At 39.6% G+C, this 19,147-nt stretch overlaps 1 protein-coding gene across 1 annotated transcript in view; it reads right to left on the bottom strand.

Annotated features, from left to right (window-relative positions):
* Positions 1–19,147, bottom strand: part of wdr11 (WD repeat domain 11) — a 54,170-nt gene that overhangs the window by 7,953 nt on the left and 27,070 nt on the right. The window contains exons 11-22 of the mRNA XM_071481041.1: positions 18,087–18,171; positions 14,365–14,471; positions 11,468–11,543; positions 9,689–9,797; positions 8,355–8,476; positions 7,419–7,566; positions 4,866–4,972; positions 4,487–4,601; positions 3,024–3,195; positions 2,667–2,775; positions 1,030–1,092; positions 478–543 (exon numbers count right to left, since the gene is read on the bottom strand). Of these exons, the coding sequence (XP_071337142.1) occupies positions 478–543; positions 1,030–1,092; positions 2,667–2,775; positions 3,024–3,195; positions 4,487–4,601; positions 4,866–4,972; positions 7,419–7,566; positions 8,355–8,476; positions 9,689–9,797; positions 11,468–11,543; positions 14,365–14,471; positions 18,087–18,171 (1,279 nt within the window). The remainder of the gene's footprint in view (positions 1–477; positions 544–1,029; positions 1,093–2,666; positions 2,776–3,023; positions 3,196–4,486; positions 4,602–4,865; positions 4,973–7,418; positions 7,567–8,354; positions 8,477–9,688; positions 9,798–11,467; positions 11,544–14,364; positions 14,472–18,086; positions 18,172–19,147) is intronic.

Raw genomic sequence — 19,147 nt, 5'->3', positions numbered from 1 at the left:
TTGCTCGGCTGAATTACATCCAGATCAGTCACTGAACAACAACAAGCTCGACTGCAAACCCAGTTCGGCTTTAGATCATTGTAACAAATAGAGGCAGTCTACTGCCTAAACTTAATGTTCCAACAATCAGACAGGAAGACGTTATCAGAAGCAACCATACTGAATCAAAGACAAGTTTAAGTTCAGTGTTTACTGATACATTGTTCTGTATTGTATTACCCTAGAAAAGGTTTATGTCCTGAGTGAGTGTCATCCTGCTTCTAGGATAACAAATGTTTGTTTGTTACAGAAACGATACCATTGTTCGAACTGAGTAACAATTACTTTCATGTCAAGTCCTCAAGTCTCTGACATAGGTGCACTGTCTGGATGTTAACAGATACAGTTGTGCTGGGGAACCCGTAAACCCTCATGAACACAACATAGTGTGTGTGTAGGCAGCAAACAGTGGTAACTCCATGCTGAGTTGTAGCTCACCGTGAGACCAGGAGGCATCGCTGCAGCAGAGTGAACTCTGGGTCCTGGAGCACACTCTTCATATCACTGGGGAGCCAATCAGAGACTGACAATCAGAACACGGTGAGAGCCAATTACATTTCTCAAACACAGCAGGCACAGTGTGGCTGTTACAGGAGATTCCTCTTATCTGTCAGCCCACAGACTACATGCTCTTTGGGCTTGCTGTCTAAATACAAAGGACCCTGAGACTCTGACTGCAAGCCAAAAGTACATAAACAAAAACTGATACTAGGTACAAAGATAGTGGCAAAACACACACACACACACACACACACACACACACACACACACACACACACACACACACACACACACACACACACACACACACACTCTCTCACTCACACACACACACACACACACACACACACACACACACACACACACACACACACACAGATATATACATGCACCAATATCCAAGGGTTGGCATAATGACAATATTAAATACTCTAATTTGAGCTACATTTGAGTGCCTTTACAAGACAAAACAATAGTGTAATAACTCACTTAGACAGGGAGTTGAGCTGCTCCTGGATTAGGCCTTTTATCTCGTCTTTCTCAGTGTAGTCTCTGAAACAGAGAGATCAAACTCAGTCAAATGGCTCCTCTCATGTCTTCCTAAAATAAACCCTGACCTGATATTAAATGGGAGGCTGACAACCTGCTTGTTAAGAGAAGTCGATTTGTGTTGTCAGGCAGTAATAGATAACTCTATTCAAACATTTATGCTGAGGTCAGGTAGCAGCCTGCAAGCGCAGCCAATATAGCTGCCTGACTTACGATAAGGCAGCTGTGTGTGGTTAATAAAGGAAAGCACAGCCACACCGAGAGCACAATTAAATGGGCCATACTTACATCAGACTATAGTTAAACGCAGATGTTGGTGCCTGAAAAACAGGAAAACTCTCCCTCTCTCAGAATGGCATCTATTGGCTCCCTTGTTGACTTGTTAAGGTGGTTTGTTGTTATTTTGTTGTTGTTTTTTTTTTTTAAATGAAGGTAATAAACTTGAACGCTTGGGTGGTTGCCATATGTTCTGGTGGTCCAAGAGAATACTTCAAGGCAAGTCTTGAAAATTAGAAATTCATTCATTCAATATTTTATGGATCACAATTATTGAGAACAATTCAGTCTGGCAAATCTGACTGTTTTTAAAATAAGTTTCTACTTCATATATCACTAAACACAACTAACTACCTTAGGCTTTCAGACCATTTCTGCTGACAATTATTTCTAGTTTGTAACTAAAACATGAGCTAAAATCAGCCTGAAATGCAAAGTAAAACTGCCCTAAACAGGGATGGCACTGTCAAGTTTTGACCAGACCAATATGTTTTAATACAAATGCATCAGCTTGAAAACTGGTCTAAATTAACATTAAAAAAGCCCAACATTTTTAGATATGTTAGATATGTATCAACTAAAAACACTGATTTACTGAGTATTGTATGACATACTGTTTGTGGTGAGAGGAGGTCAGTCTATAACTGCTGCTGAACTACATGTACTACAGTACACAAGTTCAAATGCAGTTTAACCTAAAGCAGCCCTGCTCACTCATTGATGCATGCTGTGTGGATATCAATTCTTGAAACTATCAATATGTTGCTCTGCTTACTTGATCTAGCTTGAGGGATAGGTGCCAGTGTTCAGTTTTTATTTTACTGCTGGTTTACCCTACTGCCATGAGCTACAATAAACAAATTGGAAATGGATCGGGCTCTACATCACCAAACAGTTCTCTTAAAAATGCACTCGTCAGCCCTGATGCTGATCATGCAGACTGGCAGAGGTCGTCTCCAACACCAACAAGTCTATTCTTCAGTGAGCTTCCTTATAAGAATGCTTACAAACTTTTTTAACACAATGCATACAGTAGAAGAAAAATAAAAGCTAAGTAACAATCATTTTCAACAAGGTAGTGACTTTAATTCTTGACTTTATTGTGGAGTTGCATGTTTTCTATGTGTTCCCACAGTCCACATGCAAGTCTGGTGAAGCTGCAACTTAACATTGGCCATAGGAGTGAATATATAAATGTGAAGTAAATGTAAATGTGCTTGTTGGCCCCACTTATGAAATCAAAAATGGGATGATATTAGAGTGGACACATTTACAGCAGTTTACTCAGAGATGAGACTTACACTTGGGTGATGTCCATGGTGAAGGTTCCTGACCAGGGCTGCAGTAAAAGGAATGCCTTGAGGGTGAGAGCAGCCCGGGGCACCAGCAGGTAAGGACACCACACTGGATCTGGACATGTTCCCCATAAACCGACAGACAGACAGACAGACAGACAGACAGACAGACAGAGACAGACAGACAGACACAAAGTTAGCATTCAGCTGTTAATAACATCAAAAGTAGTATTATTCATGTATCATTATGTAATTTAAAAAGTATATCATTTCTTTTGTGTTAGGCTCTAGCCCCTATTTCTCTCTCCTAAAACCTCTATGTCATTTTTATTTCACAACCCCCCCCTTCCCTCTTTAGCTCACCAGTCAAGTCCTGTTCATCCATGCGGTAGCTGGCATACTTCATGGCCATCTCCAGCACTCGGATACAACCATCGTCAGAGGCCAGAACGACCTTGTCTGATGTGCACCAGTCAATGTCTAGGATGCGGTAGTTCACGTTGCGACCGATCCGCATGCTGCTGACCATTTGAACCTGCGCGAGAGAAGGTAGTTTAACTGAAACTGTCACCTGAGAGCTTCTTTTTCTACAGCATCTGCAACGAGTCTGGGGAGATGGTAGGAAATGAGCCATTATTAGGAAAATTCAAAGAGAGAAATACACAATATGGGACCATTTCTGGATTCAGTAAAAACCTGTTGGATTAAAAACACAGACATGCTACTGAACTTATTTACGTTGAATAAGAGACTCAGTGGAAAAAGTGTCTGATCACAAGGTGTTCTCCAAAACCTCTTTGGCTTTTTATGTGACTATATGAGAGTGAATGCAACCCAGCTGTCAGCAGAGCGCTCAAGCATTTCCGAAATCTCTACTGCACTTCCTCTCCTCCCTCATTCTCCCCTGCTCCTCCCTCTCTCTCCCTCTCTTTCCTGCTGTATAGCTGTTGTTCGTTTCGCTCTGCATCTTGATCCATCTGTTGTATGGCTTTTACGACTGGGGACTGAAAACTGCGTCTCATCTCCGCTCCCCTCAAGAAAGCACATCCCTCCATCCAGACAATAGTGCTCCTTTGGGACCATCTCCCTCCACCCTTCCATCTCACGCTGCTTAATACACCAGAGTATCCTTCTGCATCCACATTCATCTGCTCTTCAATTTTTAACACTCATTGCTGCCGGGTAAGCTACAACAAATATTGTGGTGTGGATGGATATAATGAAAAAAAAAAATCCAGTCTATGACGTTAGATAAAATGATGAACTGGAGTGCAAACTAGCCAGAAGGACTCTTAGATGAGGTATAATGAAGACTGTGCAGAGAGAGGACTTTCTGGATGACTTTGGTAAACAAAGTTAAAGAGGGAGCGAGGATACACACCGCCCACAGAAATCAGGATCATCCATCCTGCTATGGTTTAGCTTATAAATGTCAGCAGAATGCATTTAATACTTGTGTACGTGTACTTATACAGCGCAACATAATGATTCCTTAATAGAAACAGGACAATTAATACTATTACTAAGGCATTAGTTTTGAGAGAGGACATTAGTTAAATATACCCAACACAATATTGTAGTGCTTCAGTGATTACAGTGCTGTGGACGCACATTAATTCTTCCACAGTAAAACTGTAAAACTGTAAACCACTACTATGACCCTGCAGAGTCTTTCCTTTTACTGGACTTCTGCAGTGTGGTGAGGTGATGTGTATGCTGGGAATTTAGGAAGCGTTACACCAAACCAATCAATGAATCAACTGAGAAATTTATGACACAATGATATGTCATCAGCTACTGGGGAGAGCTGCTGTGTGGAGCCTCACCTCTTTGGTGTCCCAGACCTCTGCTCCATCTGTGTACATGACCAGCAGCTTTTGGTTGCCCTTCCCTGGGGCAAAGCGAATCTTCTTCACCCAGCCACGGTGTGTCGGTATTCCCCTGAAAACATCAACAGCATTGGTCATTTTGGAATAAATCAATTTTTTTAAAATTACACAACTTAAAACACTGCTCACATATTTTATATCATATACATCAACCATTTTCCAGAGTATATGATGTTATATTTTACGGGATTGATTTGAGATTAAAAATTCACCACATGTACAGATTGATAAATCAACCCACTGATATTCTTGTAAGGTTGATTATTACACAGTAATCCTTTATAAATTACATAAAATCTTAGCGTTTAGTTGTCACCTGGACAATCGAGCTTTGAGGTCCCAGAAATTGAGATTGCCATCCACATCTCCAAGCACCAGAGTGTCGCCTTTCCAGGCAATGCAGGCGATACTGCCCATACTGCCCTGCAACACAGGAAGAGGAAAGACATTTTCCAAAAAGAAGTTGTAAAAGGACAAAGAAGGAAGGAGAACCATATGCTTGCCCCCTGTTTAAAGATTCCTTACCAGGTCAAGTATCTGAAAACTGTGACTGAAATGGACCTAAACATTCGTTTAAAACACGCTCTTAAACCTGTTAAGAGCATGTTTTAATTTTAAGCATCTTGCTCATTTGATTAATCTGATATTTTTATGATATTTAATCAAGACTTAGTAGTGAGCTACTGCAGTTGAATCCTTGAAGTACTTCAAGAAAATATGTGTGTCTTAAAAAGTCATATAAAGTCCATGGTCATCCTCCATATAATATGATAATTAGAGAGTAGAAAAATCAAGAAAAATGATGTCATGATGTGCATAAGCCACATCTTTAATGCAGTCAACCACTGGGTACTCCCAATAGCATAAAGAAACATTTCTCCCTCTCTACTATAAAACATCATAGGCCCTAACATTTAATGTTTGAGTGTGAAAGAAAACAGGAAAATAAATTAAAACATCTGTGGCAGCCGAGTGGTAAACAAGCATGACATCTGGGTTTCAGTAAGGCAGCGCCACAAGACAGAGTGCTGATGTGAAGCTATTATGTGTCAGCTCACCTTCAGTGTGTGCACAGTGGATGATAGGACAAAACTTTTTAGGAGAGTTTGCGTCAGTTTCCTGACAGAGATATGAAGATGCTCTATCATCCTGAAAGGATTGTAAAACCTTTGGGGTATGCAAATCTTTGAGCAATGAATCTGCAACCGTCACGAAGATAAGGCTTTAAAATCCCCAGGTAAACCTCCCGTGTCTGTCAGTGTGGTGCAAATACATGCAGAGAGTGAGCGAGAAACACAAAGCGCCTTACAATCCCCTATCCACAGCTCAGAAATGGACTTGAGAAATGGATACACTATAGTGGGTTTCCTTTAGAAATACTGAGCAAGATTTTGCCATCTCGAAAAAAAAGGAAAAAAAGATAAATGTGTATGAAATTGTGCTGTTTTTATTGACAGAAGATGTGGGCGATCAACGGCAAACAACAGAAGGTTGACTGCATGACTAATCTCAACACATTTACAAGGCACGACGAGATAATGATTCAGCGAATGTTCCTGAAGCAAAAATCTTCCAAAAGTCTTCCCAACAGTCAACAACAACAGCTTTACTCTGGGGAAAAGTGATGCGTGGTCAACTAAACACCTTTCTTTAACTAGCAAACAAATGGTTCTTTGTTAGTGGTGACACACTGACTTGTAAAGTAATGAAAATAGCCTGCTGCTAAGATATTACCACTGCATCTTGCAGTAATCTAGGGGAAAAGAAAATCTCATCAGTAATAGCTCACTTCTGTTTACCAGCCTGGCTTTCAAAGCAAACAAATAGCTAATAGGTTACCATTAGATGCTTTACAGGTAAATACAGTAACAGTTTCTCTTTCCCTGAGCCTGAGTCACGCTCTGAGCCAGTACAGAAAACACGTGCACAACACTATCTGGGACAAAGTGATGACACACTGATGAAAAGCTCACAATCAAACATCTTCAGTTGGCTGTTTGTTCTCTTAAGAAAAGATTTATCTGGCAAAAAAACAAAACTGTAGAATTTTAACTGAAAAACCTTCACCTTGATTCCTTTGCAGTTTATTACTGTGTGTGGCACATTAAGTTGGCTACTTTTTGCCAACACCTCATCTCCCACACAAGCCCCACAAAAAAATCTGAAGGACACAGGATATAGAGGGGGAGTGATGGCTTTTACTATAGAGAGGAGGAAATTGTGCAGACGCTGGCTAAGAGCCAGACAGCAGTGTTTCTTTTGAGCTCCAAAATTAAGAAAAATGTTGACACAATGCAGATGTTTGTTCACAAAAAACGAGCAAAGTAACTGATGTGAAACACTTCTTGTCATTCTCTTTGACACAGAGAAAAAATAGTATATGTTGAAAAAATAAGACGTAACATTTAAATATTAGAGGGATGCAGGAGAGATGCTAGAACAACAAGAGAACAAAAGACGACAGAAAAAGGAGGAAAAAAAAGGACTTTGTTTTACAAAAAGTGATGGATGTGGTGTGTAAAGATGAGATACAGTGTAAAAGACAGTTACAATACTGACAAAAAGTATTACTTAACAGATTTGACAGATAACAGACCGATACATTGATTTATAGAGGAGGAAATCAAACATAGAAATAGTGAAAGGAGACATACTGGTATCCGCAGAAAGTAAACAGGGAAAAGAAAAGACAGCTTTAGAGCTTGTGTACAGAAAGGATTAACCACATATTAAACTGAATGAAGATGGAGAGATATGGAGCAGATAGGAAATAGCTTTGTGCAAGGATCAGTGTGGATAACCTTGAGGTAGTTCAGGAGAACATGAAGTAAAAAGAGACATAAAAAAGACACAAAGTCTCTGGACTCACATCAGGGGGAATTCGTGCACCATCTTTGACTGTATTGCCCTCAACGGTGATGTGGTAGACCTGCCCGTCTGTGTCAGTGAATACAAAATGCTCCCTGGCTGAGATGGCCTGGCTGGTCTCTGACTTGCTCTCTGCATCCTGCAGGAGACTGTAGTGGAGAAATCACACAGACAGACAATTCCCTCAGACAAGCACAGCATGTAATGTTTTTTTTTAACTCTTCCTAGTCTGAAATATTTTGGCTGGAGCTCTTGGTATTCTGAACGACATTGGCATTACCACTCTAATTTTGGCCAGGGATTCCCAACCAGGGGTAGTTGTAGGGGTAGTTGTTGTTTCTGCAGTTGCCAGGTGGTAGATAGAAAGATGGAGACGCTCAATTAATTTGAAAGAATAAAAATGATGACTTAATTAAAACAATATATCCACATATTAAGTTGGTTGTAAGACTTGGACTGTATGTGGTGTGATTGAGAATGTGTGATAACTAGTTACAAAGTGACCAGAGATTATTTATTAATTCTATTTACAGGGGACATGAATTGCTGTCTACTACTGTGTCTTTATTTTATTTAATTTCAATTCACATAGTAAATTTCACATAGTAGATTTAACTCAAGCTGAAGGTATGAGCCACTATATTGTATTAAAATAGGCTTATAATAATGTATTGTTTTCCTAAAGATCAAAGGAACAACACTGACCTTTTGTGAAACCACCCACCAGCGCATCAGATATGATTTCCACCCTGACCACAGCTACTTTTACTGTATGTTTTATTCAAATCCTCTTTTTTTTTCAAATGCATGGCCAAAAAATTCATGTAATATCAGTCTGGTGCTGAAGGATCACACGATCTCTTAGTGATTTCTATCATGGCAAAAGGCTTGCACGAACAAAACCACAATGAAAATGATTAAGTTTTATGTTGCTGACCTGATGACTGACGATTCAACACTACTCTGCTCAGCATCTGAAACCGTCTGCCGAGCCATGGCCTCCCTTGCTGCCATTTGTTTCTTCTTTAGACTCTTCAGGTTGTGGGATGGGGACCACTCCTGTCCTCACACACACGCACACACAAACAAGGTTGCAGTTAGAGCGATAACAGCTAGTGCTGTTACGATATCAGATTTTCACTTATGACCAAAAGAATTCACGATAATAATATTATTCTAATATCTATAGAAAATTTGATTACAACAATGATAATAATAATAATGCTATCAGTCAAATTCATATAACTGTGCTTATTCTGTGATTTGTCTCATTTGAGCAGATGAATTAGACTCAACTGCAAGTGTAGTGAGGTGGAGAGAGTCTGTAACCATAACTGTACAACAGCGTACAGAAAGAATTACTCTTAAAGGATAGTGACAAGGCAACTAGATGAACTGATAAAAAAAAAAAGCCAAGAGATTCAACAGCTGCCATCACAATATCATCAAATGTGTATTATGAACACAATGTCAATATATAATTTTTTGAATATCACAGTTATCATCAATATTGGTATATTGCAACACCCCTAATAACAGCAAACTGAAAAAGAGAAGGTCTAGATCTCCTCTATTTGAAAAGGACCTTGAGATAACTTCTGTTGTGAACTAGCGCTATATAAATAAAACTGACTTGACTTGACTTGACTTGACTTATACAATGCAAAAAGCAGACAAAGAGAGAGGCAGGAGAAAAAGGAAGTGATCTGCATGGACAGTAGATGCTTCCATAAATGAAACTGAGGCACACAGGAGAACTCTTTTCCCCAGCCTGGATGTCTAACTGCTGGAACACAGTGGCTGCAGTCTGGTTAACTCGAGGTGGTAATCAATATGGAAATGAGACAGCAATATGAGGCTGGGGGAGGCCAGCATGTATTATTAAGGTTACTGGCACTTTTATTCGCACTGTGGAGGATTTTACAGCCCCACTGTAAAGTTTGCCCAGCATAACTCTCTTTTTATGAGCATTTCTCCAGCCTAATGAAGCCACTGTTCTTTGCTGAGCTTGGGGAAATTTTGCAGACTAATCTTTAAAATGGTCCACACAAACACAAGGGAAGGGGTGAAAAACTATAAGAGACTATTACCAAAAGAAAGAGTCAACAACACTGAAATTGTGCTTTGTTAAAGTAAATATGTAAACTAGAGACATGAGCATACCCGAACACCTGGAGAAAAATGTCATCTCCATTTCTACAGTGCACAACACCTCAGAATCGAGGACTGGTAAAGGACAAGGTTCTTATTAGTATGTAGATTTATCAGTACCAGTGCTGTAACAGTGGGGAAGTTCTTAGCCATCTCCCGAAGAAGCGTCCCCGTCCTGATGTCCCATAGCTCCAGGGGTTTGTCTCTGAACACCACCACCAGGTACTGTCTGAGGAGGGACATCGCAAGCACACACATTAAGTCTCAAAACACAAACTACCCCAATATTAGATTTCTTGTCGTTTGCCATGTGGCTTGGATGTCTAAAAACTGAATACCGAGTCTGGCACCTCGTCAGCAATGTGTCAGATTACCAGCAGCAGCACTGACAGTGACAGAATGAATTCATGTTTATCTGCCCATGTGTCAGGTCTTTTGTGTTCCTATGGCAAAATCAGGTTTTAGATTGATGAATGAATTTACCTTCCCACAAGAACCCAAATGCAAAATGGAAAATGGATGAGTTTTTGCAACTATCCCTGCTCTGTGGTTAACTCTCTACTAGCCATATTGGAGCATGTCTTGGGTGCATCGCTGTTTTCTTGCAAATTTGAATCTTATATTCACATTTATAACCTGAAGTTAGTTAGTCTGAATCAGGATGTGGCCAAAAATCTGGCCAAGTCACAGACTCTGCTTCTTAAAATGCTAATATACAATAGCTCAAGAGAAAATATCTAACTTTCAGCAAAAATACTGCAGCACTGGGCTGCTCCTCGATGAGCTTCAGTGTGTAAGAGTATGTTACCTTCTCGCTCCCTGTGACTACAACCCCCTGGCCTTTGTTATTATAAGATTGTGATCTGTGGCAACTTTCCTGGTTGAAAGAAAAAAAAGATTATATAGATGAAAAAATAAATAGATGATGTGGTTTGTAGGATGTAGTACCAGTTTCACATCATACATTTTTCTGCCTTACTTAAAAAGACTAAGCTAAGCAATACATCATTTATCTATAATGCTTAAGCAGCTTGTTTGTGATTTCATATATAATATTTTCAAGGTTGTGACTTGTGTACTCCTATATTCATTGCCTCCAGAGCAGCCTACTCGGTTCACTCTGGAGGAGGGAGAACTTTCTGCTATTAGCAGAAGAGCAGAAATGCAAACGCCAACTGTCACCTAATGTAGGCAGAGGAATCTCAGGTGTCACTTTCTAGTATAATACACTATTCACCTAATCACATTCTTGATGTATACACAAGGCTAAGACTTTTCAGGAGAGCTTGGCATTGTCAAAATATGGTGCCTTTGAAAAGAAAGCTAAATTTACTGTCAAATACATTGAGAGCGACTGAGCACACAAAGACAGCTGCTATCTGATAACATTGTGTGTAGTTTCGTTTGGCAAAAAGTGTGTGATGACTGTAAATGCATGCTCTTTAATTTTACTAAATATCACAGTTCCATTAAAAGATGCAGCAATGATAAATGCTTGGATAGAAAACTAATGATCTGAAACACCGCACAGCCTGAATATATGAAGGTTTTTGGGGACAGTAATAAATAAACAACACAATTAAAGGCGGATCTGTGTTTTTTCTTTAGCAGAGTTCCATTAGAATTCCAGTCTGGGTTTAACAATATTTCAGAGAAATAAAAGCAAGAGCTCTCCAACCTTAAAAACAACTGAATTAAATGTTCGGGATGGATGGAGATAAGAGACAAAGGTGAGATGGCCCCAGGCAGATAAGATGATATGCTCTGTATGGGTGTATATTTCATATGTAAATGTACAGTTGGTGTTAAAAGTGTGTGTGTCTCGAGTAAAAGCATTAGAGATAGTGTGATGCTGCTGGTATTTGGTTTTGTTGGTAGTGGGGAGAGCAGGCAACTCACTTGAGATGAGACACTTTAATCATCTCAATGGGTGGCTCATCGTTTCCTCGCTCGCCTCTGAATGCAAAGCATCTGCCTGGAAAACACAACAGACATAGCGAGAGAGGGGGAGAGAGTGAGGGAGGGGAGGTGATGATAGGAGGCTCAAGATGGCATCTTTCTTTACACCTGTGAAAAGACTGATTCATCTCTTTTCACTTGAGTTGCGGGGCGCCCTGGTTTCATCTCTTTCACCTGAGTGGAGAGAGCAAACTGCCGACAACTTATTCTCACCACCTGCTCTGATCACTGCTTTTCATTCGCAACTTTCCATCCAACAAAGTCGACATTATGCAGCGTCAAGGTGCCCGTTTAAACAAAACAAGAATGCCCTTCAGCTGTATTGCATCATGTTTGCCTAAGGAATAAGGAAGTGCTGATCTAATTTTGTGGAGGACACTTAGGAAGGTGGCCTGTCTAAATGTACAAGCAACAGGGCAGCCTGTAGTGTTTTTTTTTTTTTGGGGGGGGTGGGTCACCTCCAACAGTTTTTTTGAGATGGCAGTTGCTGTGTATCGGTGAGGCATAAAATAGCTAAGCATATGGTGTAGGGAAAACTTTGGAGACATCACTAGAAGCTAATGCAGCCCTTTTCTCCCTTTCCTCTTGCGTTTCCACAGTCACACACAGTGGGTGGGGTCGTGTGTCCTGATTACAAAGGGCCAATTATGTTATCTTACCCTTCAGATCATCAGCCTACAAGCTCTAATCATGTGTCAAACGTGCGTTCACAAAAACACACACAAACACACACCTCAATACAGTTAATGGTGAAGCAAATACAGCATTAAAGATACAAAATGGGTCAAAATTTCTTGAATTGCTTTATGTGAGGGGAGGTGGGCTTGCTTTCTCATTAACATGGCAATGTCAGAACTTCATGCTCTTCACTTATTGTGGGTGATTATTGGAAAGATACCTCAGAGTGTTGAGCTGATGACACCAGCTTTAATTATGCATGTATAAATAATGGGTAGTTATCATCTGTGCACATAATACATATTTATATTGCACGTGAGGTTATGCAAAATGAGTTTATTACCATGTCTCAACACTAACTCATCCCAGTTATTTGTGCAGCACACAAAAAAAATAAAAAAATGTCCATTCAGAACAGCTGCTATTACTGCTGCAGAAACCAGGCATCATCACAACTGAGTAAGGCAAGCGATGATTTTCCATCCTAGATTCTCAAATCTTATCAGAAAATGCTCCAGCTGTAAGGGCCATAAGGTGCCTGCCTTAGTGGATTAGTCTTGTTAGTACGGAACTTTGGTGCTGTTCTATTTGAGAACTTGTTTATGCAAAAATATGCTAATTTTCCCTGAATAAATACAACAAACAGGAATAACCTGAAGTAACGCAGACAAAACTGTGCAAATCTGCCTGCAATCTGTCTGAATCTGGTCCAGAATGTCAAGGTGTAACAGTAATTAAAATTTTGGCTGGTCTAATTTAACATTACATCTAAAATTAAAACATTAAAAGAAACATAAGGTAGTGTAAGACCTAATCTGGACCTCAAATAAGTATGATGAATAACTATAGCTGGTAATTGACTCCCTCTGTAAAAAGCCTAAGCATTTCATGCTTATGGAATCACAATGTCTCAATTTTCATTTCTTAATGTAGTACAAGTTGTAAGCAGTAAATAAGACATCTTGGGTGTTGAAAGGCGTACTTTTTCAGTTTTGATGGAGGTTAGCGAGCTGTTTGCCTGTTTCTCTCGTCATCTTGGTGCTACACTAGGCTAAACACATCCCAGACCTACTGCGTCTCTGTAGTGAACACACAGATTCAATTAATATTGATCTTTTCATCTAACTCTTGGTTAGACAGTAAAACAAAGCATTTCCCAAAATGTTGTGATGCAAGCTGCACACAGACATCGCACTTAAATAAGCACACTCTATGCATTAACAGCAGCTACATTTGCAGTCAAGGACAGCTTGGAGGATCTCAGTCACTTGAACTCATTTGAACTTGCAAGGCAAAAACAATAAAATATAAGTGTGTTGGAAAGTGTGTGGGCCTGTAACCAAAGCTATTGCAGCAGACTGTTAACTTTGATGACTCTAATATTTTAGAGTCATCAAAGTTAACATTAAAGAAGTCACCATTGTCCTGCATTGGGGATAAAGGCTTTGTGACTGAATCATTATAGTGACCACATGTTTTATTGTCCACATGCACATTTCTCAAGCCAAACACAGTAAGAATAAAATTTAGGAATTGGATACACATGACAAAAACAGGAGATGTGTGAAGATTACAATAGTGCTCATCATTTATTTGTCTAATTTAAATTAAAATTTAAACTAAAAAAAAGTCTCCTCCTGATCACCTTCAAGTTACTTCACTTTTCAACTCTGCTCTCTCTTTGGCACAAAAAATAGCACTATACATTTCCAACCCTGCAGGAGGTAGAAACGCTTAACTGCTAGTGCAGTAATTCTACAGACCTATCAATGGACTCAGGCAAGGTCTAAGTCTCTCTAAAGGAACTCATGATAGGATCTCATTTTCAGAGATAGGTATCCCTTGGTGGTACCCTAACACTGTTTAGTTTAGACCTTAATTTAGAGGAGTGTGTAAGTGTCCCCCGGGGGAGAACAAAAAAAGTCTCTTAGGGAACCACATGGACACAAAAAGACAGATAACAAGAGAAAGTAAGAGAGTGAGAAAGACTGAAGTGTCTATCTTCTTTGTTATTGAGGTTGCAGGAGCCCTGAGCAAAATATAAAAATCAAGAACAAAGTATTGGTCAGTACCCTCCGGTGCAGGTGAGTGTGTGTGTGTGTGTGTGTGTGTGTGTGTGTGTGTGTGTGTGTGTGTGTGTGTGTGTTTAAGCCTCTCACCAGTAGGCAGGTCAACATGCTGCAGTTCATTTCGCACCATGCCCATGTTGTTTGGGGCAGAAGTGGCAAAACACAGGAAACTGGTCAGACTCACCCATTCAATCCCTCTGTGGAATAAGCACACACAGGTTTTAGTTGAATTAATGATATTGATATCTCATACTTGCAGTGTAGGTGTCAAATATTCTTCCACTACATCCTAGCAAGGTAAATAGTACCCCTAAAACTTCTCCTTTAGGAAGGTGTAAAAAAGATGCAAAGCAAATCAAGCCAGAGAGTGTGAGATATGTTTTTTGTTTTGTTTTGTTTTTTATTGTGCACAGCTCAGGGAGCACAAACTCCACTGTAATGAGATGGTAAATAGCCACATGATTAATTAGTTCATTTCCCCACTAAATGTAAATGAGATGCTAAGTAGCCAGGCCTTCTTTGGCATGGCTGTGTTCGGGCAAGGGCTGCCGGGCTCATTTCCATAAGCACTTCTGCTCTTCCCACCACACATCAAACACGGCTTAATGTTGTACGTCACCACACTGGAAATAAGAACAGAGCTCTACATGCGTCTGCACAGGATGAGAGAAAATCTAATGGAGGTGAAAGCCCTGATCTGATGGCACTATTTAGATATAAACATCTAAATGCACTCTGCTCTTGATGATTTGATATTTAAAAACATGATGGGTTGTAATACACCAAAAAAGAGTCCAACACCATGCAGCTACATAGCAAGCAAATGCTTGCATGTGTTAAATATTATCCATCATGTGTGAGCACAAGGTAAAGTAGCACTGAGTGAGAGATGAGGAAACAGCTGTTGTGTCTCATAACTGTTGAGCAAATCCACAGAGACACCCGAAACCAGGCAGAGACACCTATCGCCTATTCACTCACTTTAATCCACACATACACACACAAGCACAGACAGAGGTAGCGACAGAAATTTCAAGTAACTTATGCTTTTGTTGCATAGCTCATTTAAGTTTGTTGAAGCTTTGCACTTGTGGATTCCAACTTCTCTCATTAAAGAAAGTCTGGCTCGGTTTGAACGAATGCTGTTTGCTCCCAATCAATCTTTTAACAACATTAATTGATTTAATCTCGTGCTTAAATAATCCTGGTGAAATTGTTTTGCTGCTCATTAGAGAATACTAACTAATGAAGTGCAGCCTGCTGTTTGTTGATGTTTGGCTGCTGCATTGTGGGGCGCTCAGAAGGTGGTGCAGTGTTCCGATTTTATTCCGTCTCAGTGTGGCCCTGCTCACGCACTATAATTAACCAGTACACTGGGCAGAAGCACAGCAGGACAAAGGGATTTAATGTATAACCAAACTGCACTGAAACAGAGCTAGATTTAAGTCACTGCACATCACTATAATCTATCTTGAGTTGGCTCATTTCGTCCTATTTAGAACAGGTGCTCGAAACACTTATTTGATACTAATTTTGAATGCCAAACACGCTTCTAAATATGCTGAATGGCATGTTATAATAAATATGCAAATCAATATGTGATGTTGTTACAGCCAACAAGTGTTGTGAGGAATGTGCAACCACAAACCAAATTAATCAGATTTAATTGGGTTTTTAATAAAACAAAAACCCAATTAAATGAACTTGAAGTTTTTAAAGAACTTTTTCTGAGCGCACGCATCAACATAGGGCACAACAGACAATGCACTGTTATTTCCCAGTCATTCCTGTGGTAACACCACCTTTTGTGATTGTGGAGAATAAAGATATTCCTCCCACAGTCACAATCTCTGTTGCCAACTGATGTTAAAGAAAGCAGGAGAAACAAATACTTAAAAATTAATAATCAAAGAAGCAAGAGGTGCAGGAGAAGGCTATGGCACTGAGGAGCTCATGATGCATTACTCTGGGTATTCAGCAGAATCTCAAAAATTTACCTTTTTACGAGCTTCAATCTATATCAGATAGATATGCATGATCTTAAGTTTCCTAACTACCCAGGTCTTAACTGTTAGTAGTCTTTTCAGTGATCTGACCAATATTTTTTCACTACTCTTACTTTTAGGCTCTATTTCCTGGTTCAAAAGCTGAGAAGAAGGAGGAAGCTTCCTAATATAGAAGACTGCTCTTCCCTGAAAAGCCCATTTGATGTGTGATTGACAGGTTTATTAATTAGCACCTTAGACTTGAGGGAATGGTGTAGTGTTCAGGGGTTAAAGGAACACCACACGAGAAGCCTGAATATTTGCCTCGATTTCCACCATAAAAAAACAAAAATTAAGTGACAATTGAAGATGATATTTATATGCAGCATGTTTTTCCACCAAGAAATCAATAGACCTTCCCCCCAGAAGACATTATGACTTGTCATAGCAGGAAGAACACAGGTGTAACTAATAAAATTAATGATGGCTGCCTTCTGCTTAGGTATTCCAGTGAGCCTGCATGCACAATACCAGAGTAATGTTATTAGTAACACCTGCGTTTGACAAGTCAAAACGTATACGGTGAGAAAGCTGGATATGGTGGGCATGGTAAACACGATCAAGAAATTCTTTTATTGTTCTTTTGTGGAGGTCAGTGACAACGGATTTCTTCCAAACTAATTGTGAATTGTAGGCAAATACAACACCACTTCCTGTGAAGTGTTACATCAGCAGCTTTGTGTAGATATGTAAAATTGGACATTGCAGATTTAACACGCTTCTTTTCTCTACCCCAAACACGGACGAACACGCACGCACACGCACGCACACGCACGCACACGCACGCACGCACGCACGCACGCAGAGTAAATTGGAGGTCTTGTAATACCATTTATTGGGTTGTTGTGATGAATTGATTTGCACGGTGCACAAAGTGCATCTAAGCCTCTACTGTGTTCACCGACACTTCAGGAAACAAACTCAACATTCAGTCACTTGTCAGGATAAACATTCCACGGCAGCTCTGCAGTATTTTCATCAGCTTCTTGAAACTGTGTATCTTTTTAAAATATGCTCTAGCTTGATCACATAGAATATGGTGCTAGCATTTTTCTGTTACCTTCACAACTATACATCACAGACCGTCACTGAGTAACATGAAGCATTTTTATTTGTGGCCTTCAGGATTTCATTTGCATATAAAAGCAATACTAGTACTATCTTGCTGTTCTAAATCTAGATATTTAATCACTATCTCCATAACTGTTTGGATGTTTTTCATTTTGTGGTTCTTGTATTATTCCAGTCAAGAGTAAGACTCTCATCTGAAGCCCTTTGAGAAGACATTCAGATAAAAGGCTCATAAAGCAAGCTGGGGAATTAATTCTCTTCAACACACAAGAGCTGACATGGCACTCTAATTATATGAGTCCCAATTGCCTCCACAAACTCTAATGAGCCTAAAACCAATCAAGAGAAAATCAATCTGCCTTGAGCTGACTGACCCACCAATGGGGTTCATCTAAAATGTCATTTTACAAATATTTCACCTTAAGCCTTCACTTCACTGGGGTAGGGTAAACTGCAGTAAACACATACTACACAGAAACAACTTAACAGCCAAAAACATGTTTTGTGAGGTGACAGTGACCTTTACTTTTGACCACCAAATTCTAATCACTTCATCCTTGAGTCCAAGTGAACGTTTTTGCCAAATTTGAAGAAATTCCCACAAAGCGAGATATTGTGTTCACAAGAATGGGAAGGACAGACAAGTCAAATACATAACGCCTCTGGCCTGACTATTGCTGGCGTAAAAAATCTTACCTGACTTCACAAGAGTGCACACTGAGTTCTTTGTGGAGAAGACCACTGGTCAGGTTATAGACCAGTACAGACCCATTACTGGTGCCTGGGAAGAAAAGAGAGACAGTAGCGCATGAGGAATGTGACACAGACTGACACACACAGACGAGAGGTCACGAGTCATACAGTTACTGATCTTCACAGCGTCTAGCTTCCAGCAGGATCAGAGAGACGGTGTGTCAGTGCGACAACCCTGTGTGTTCCCTGTCACTGCAGTAGGTGTGGATAGAGGCAGCACATCAAACCCTGTCATCCAGTTCACAGCCTGAGAACATTACATCGTTTCATCTGCTGCTGGGAAAATAGCACGACAACTCTATGTTTCCCCAAACTCCACCTGATTAAATACTGCAGGTGACATTTGATACTCTGATGAGAAACACTGTGGAAGTTTGACAAAATGATGACATTTGTTCATACTGTAACAGAGAAAATCTACTTTAAAGTTATCTTTGATCTGTACTTACCGGGGGAAATTTTCCAACTATAAAATCTAAAATTAACAAACTCAAGTTACAACTTTTTTAGCATTTGCAGGGAAAGTTGAGTTGTTTTTTTTTTTTTTTAGCAATGGCCTGGTTCAAATTCAGTCAAAACAAATTCATACTAAGGAGCTTCATTGAAGCTTTAAAAGGAAATTTTGAACAATTTTACATCTTCTGAGTATTTGAACATGTAATGTCACATTTTAGCTTCTCTATTTGAGTTTTGAAGAGCCCATTTTTGAAGACTATACAATAAAAGCAATTATTTACATTTATGTTCTATTTACTATATAGAAACCATCCTTAAATTATTTTAGGAGCTTTTTTTACAGTTTTAAAAAATTCCATAGGCTAGGGAAAAACAAGCAGCTGTAAATAGCACAAAACAATTGAAGTTATAACATAAGCAACAATGCTGAAAGACACAGCAATTAAAATAATTACTTGATTCAGGAGCGTGGTGAAAAAAACTGATGTGAGTGCAAATCAAAAGTCCATTTTCATGATCTTTGGAAAGTGTTTAACAAGGTTTGGGGA

The sequence above is a fragment of the Trachinotus anak genome, unplaced genomic scaffold (assembly GCF_046630095.1).
Source record: "Trachinotus anak isolate AG129_WGS33_773 ecotype Australia unplaced genomic scaffold, CSIRO_AGI_Tana_v1 ptg000007l, whole genome shotgun sequence".
Taxonomy (NCBI): domain Eukaryota; kingdom Metazoa; phylum Chordata; class Actinopteri; order Carangiformes; family Carangidae; genus Trachinotus; species Trachinotus anak.
Note: the sequence above shows the minus strand (reverse complement) of the source record. Positions and strands in the feature narration are given on the sequence as shown.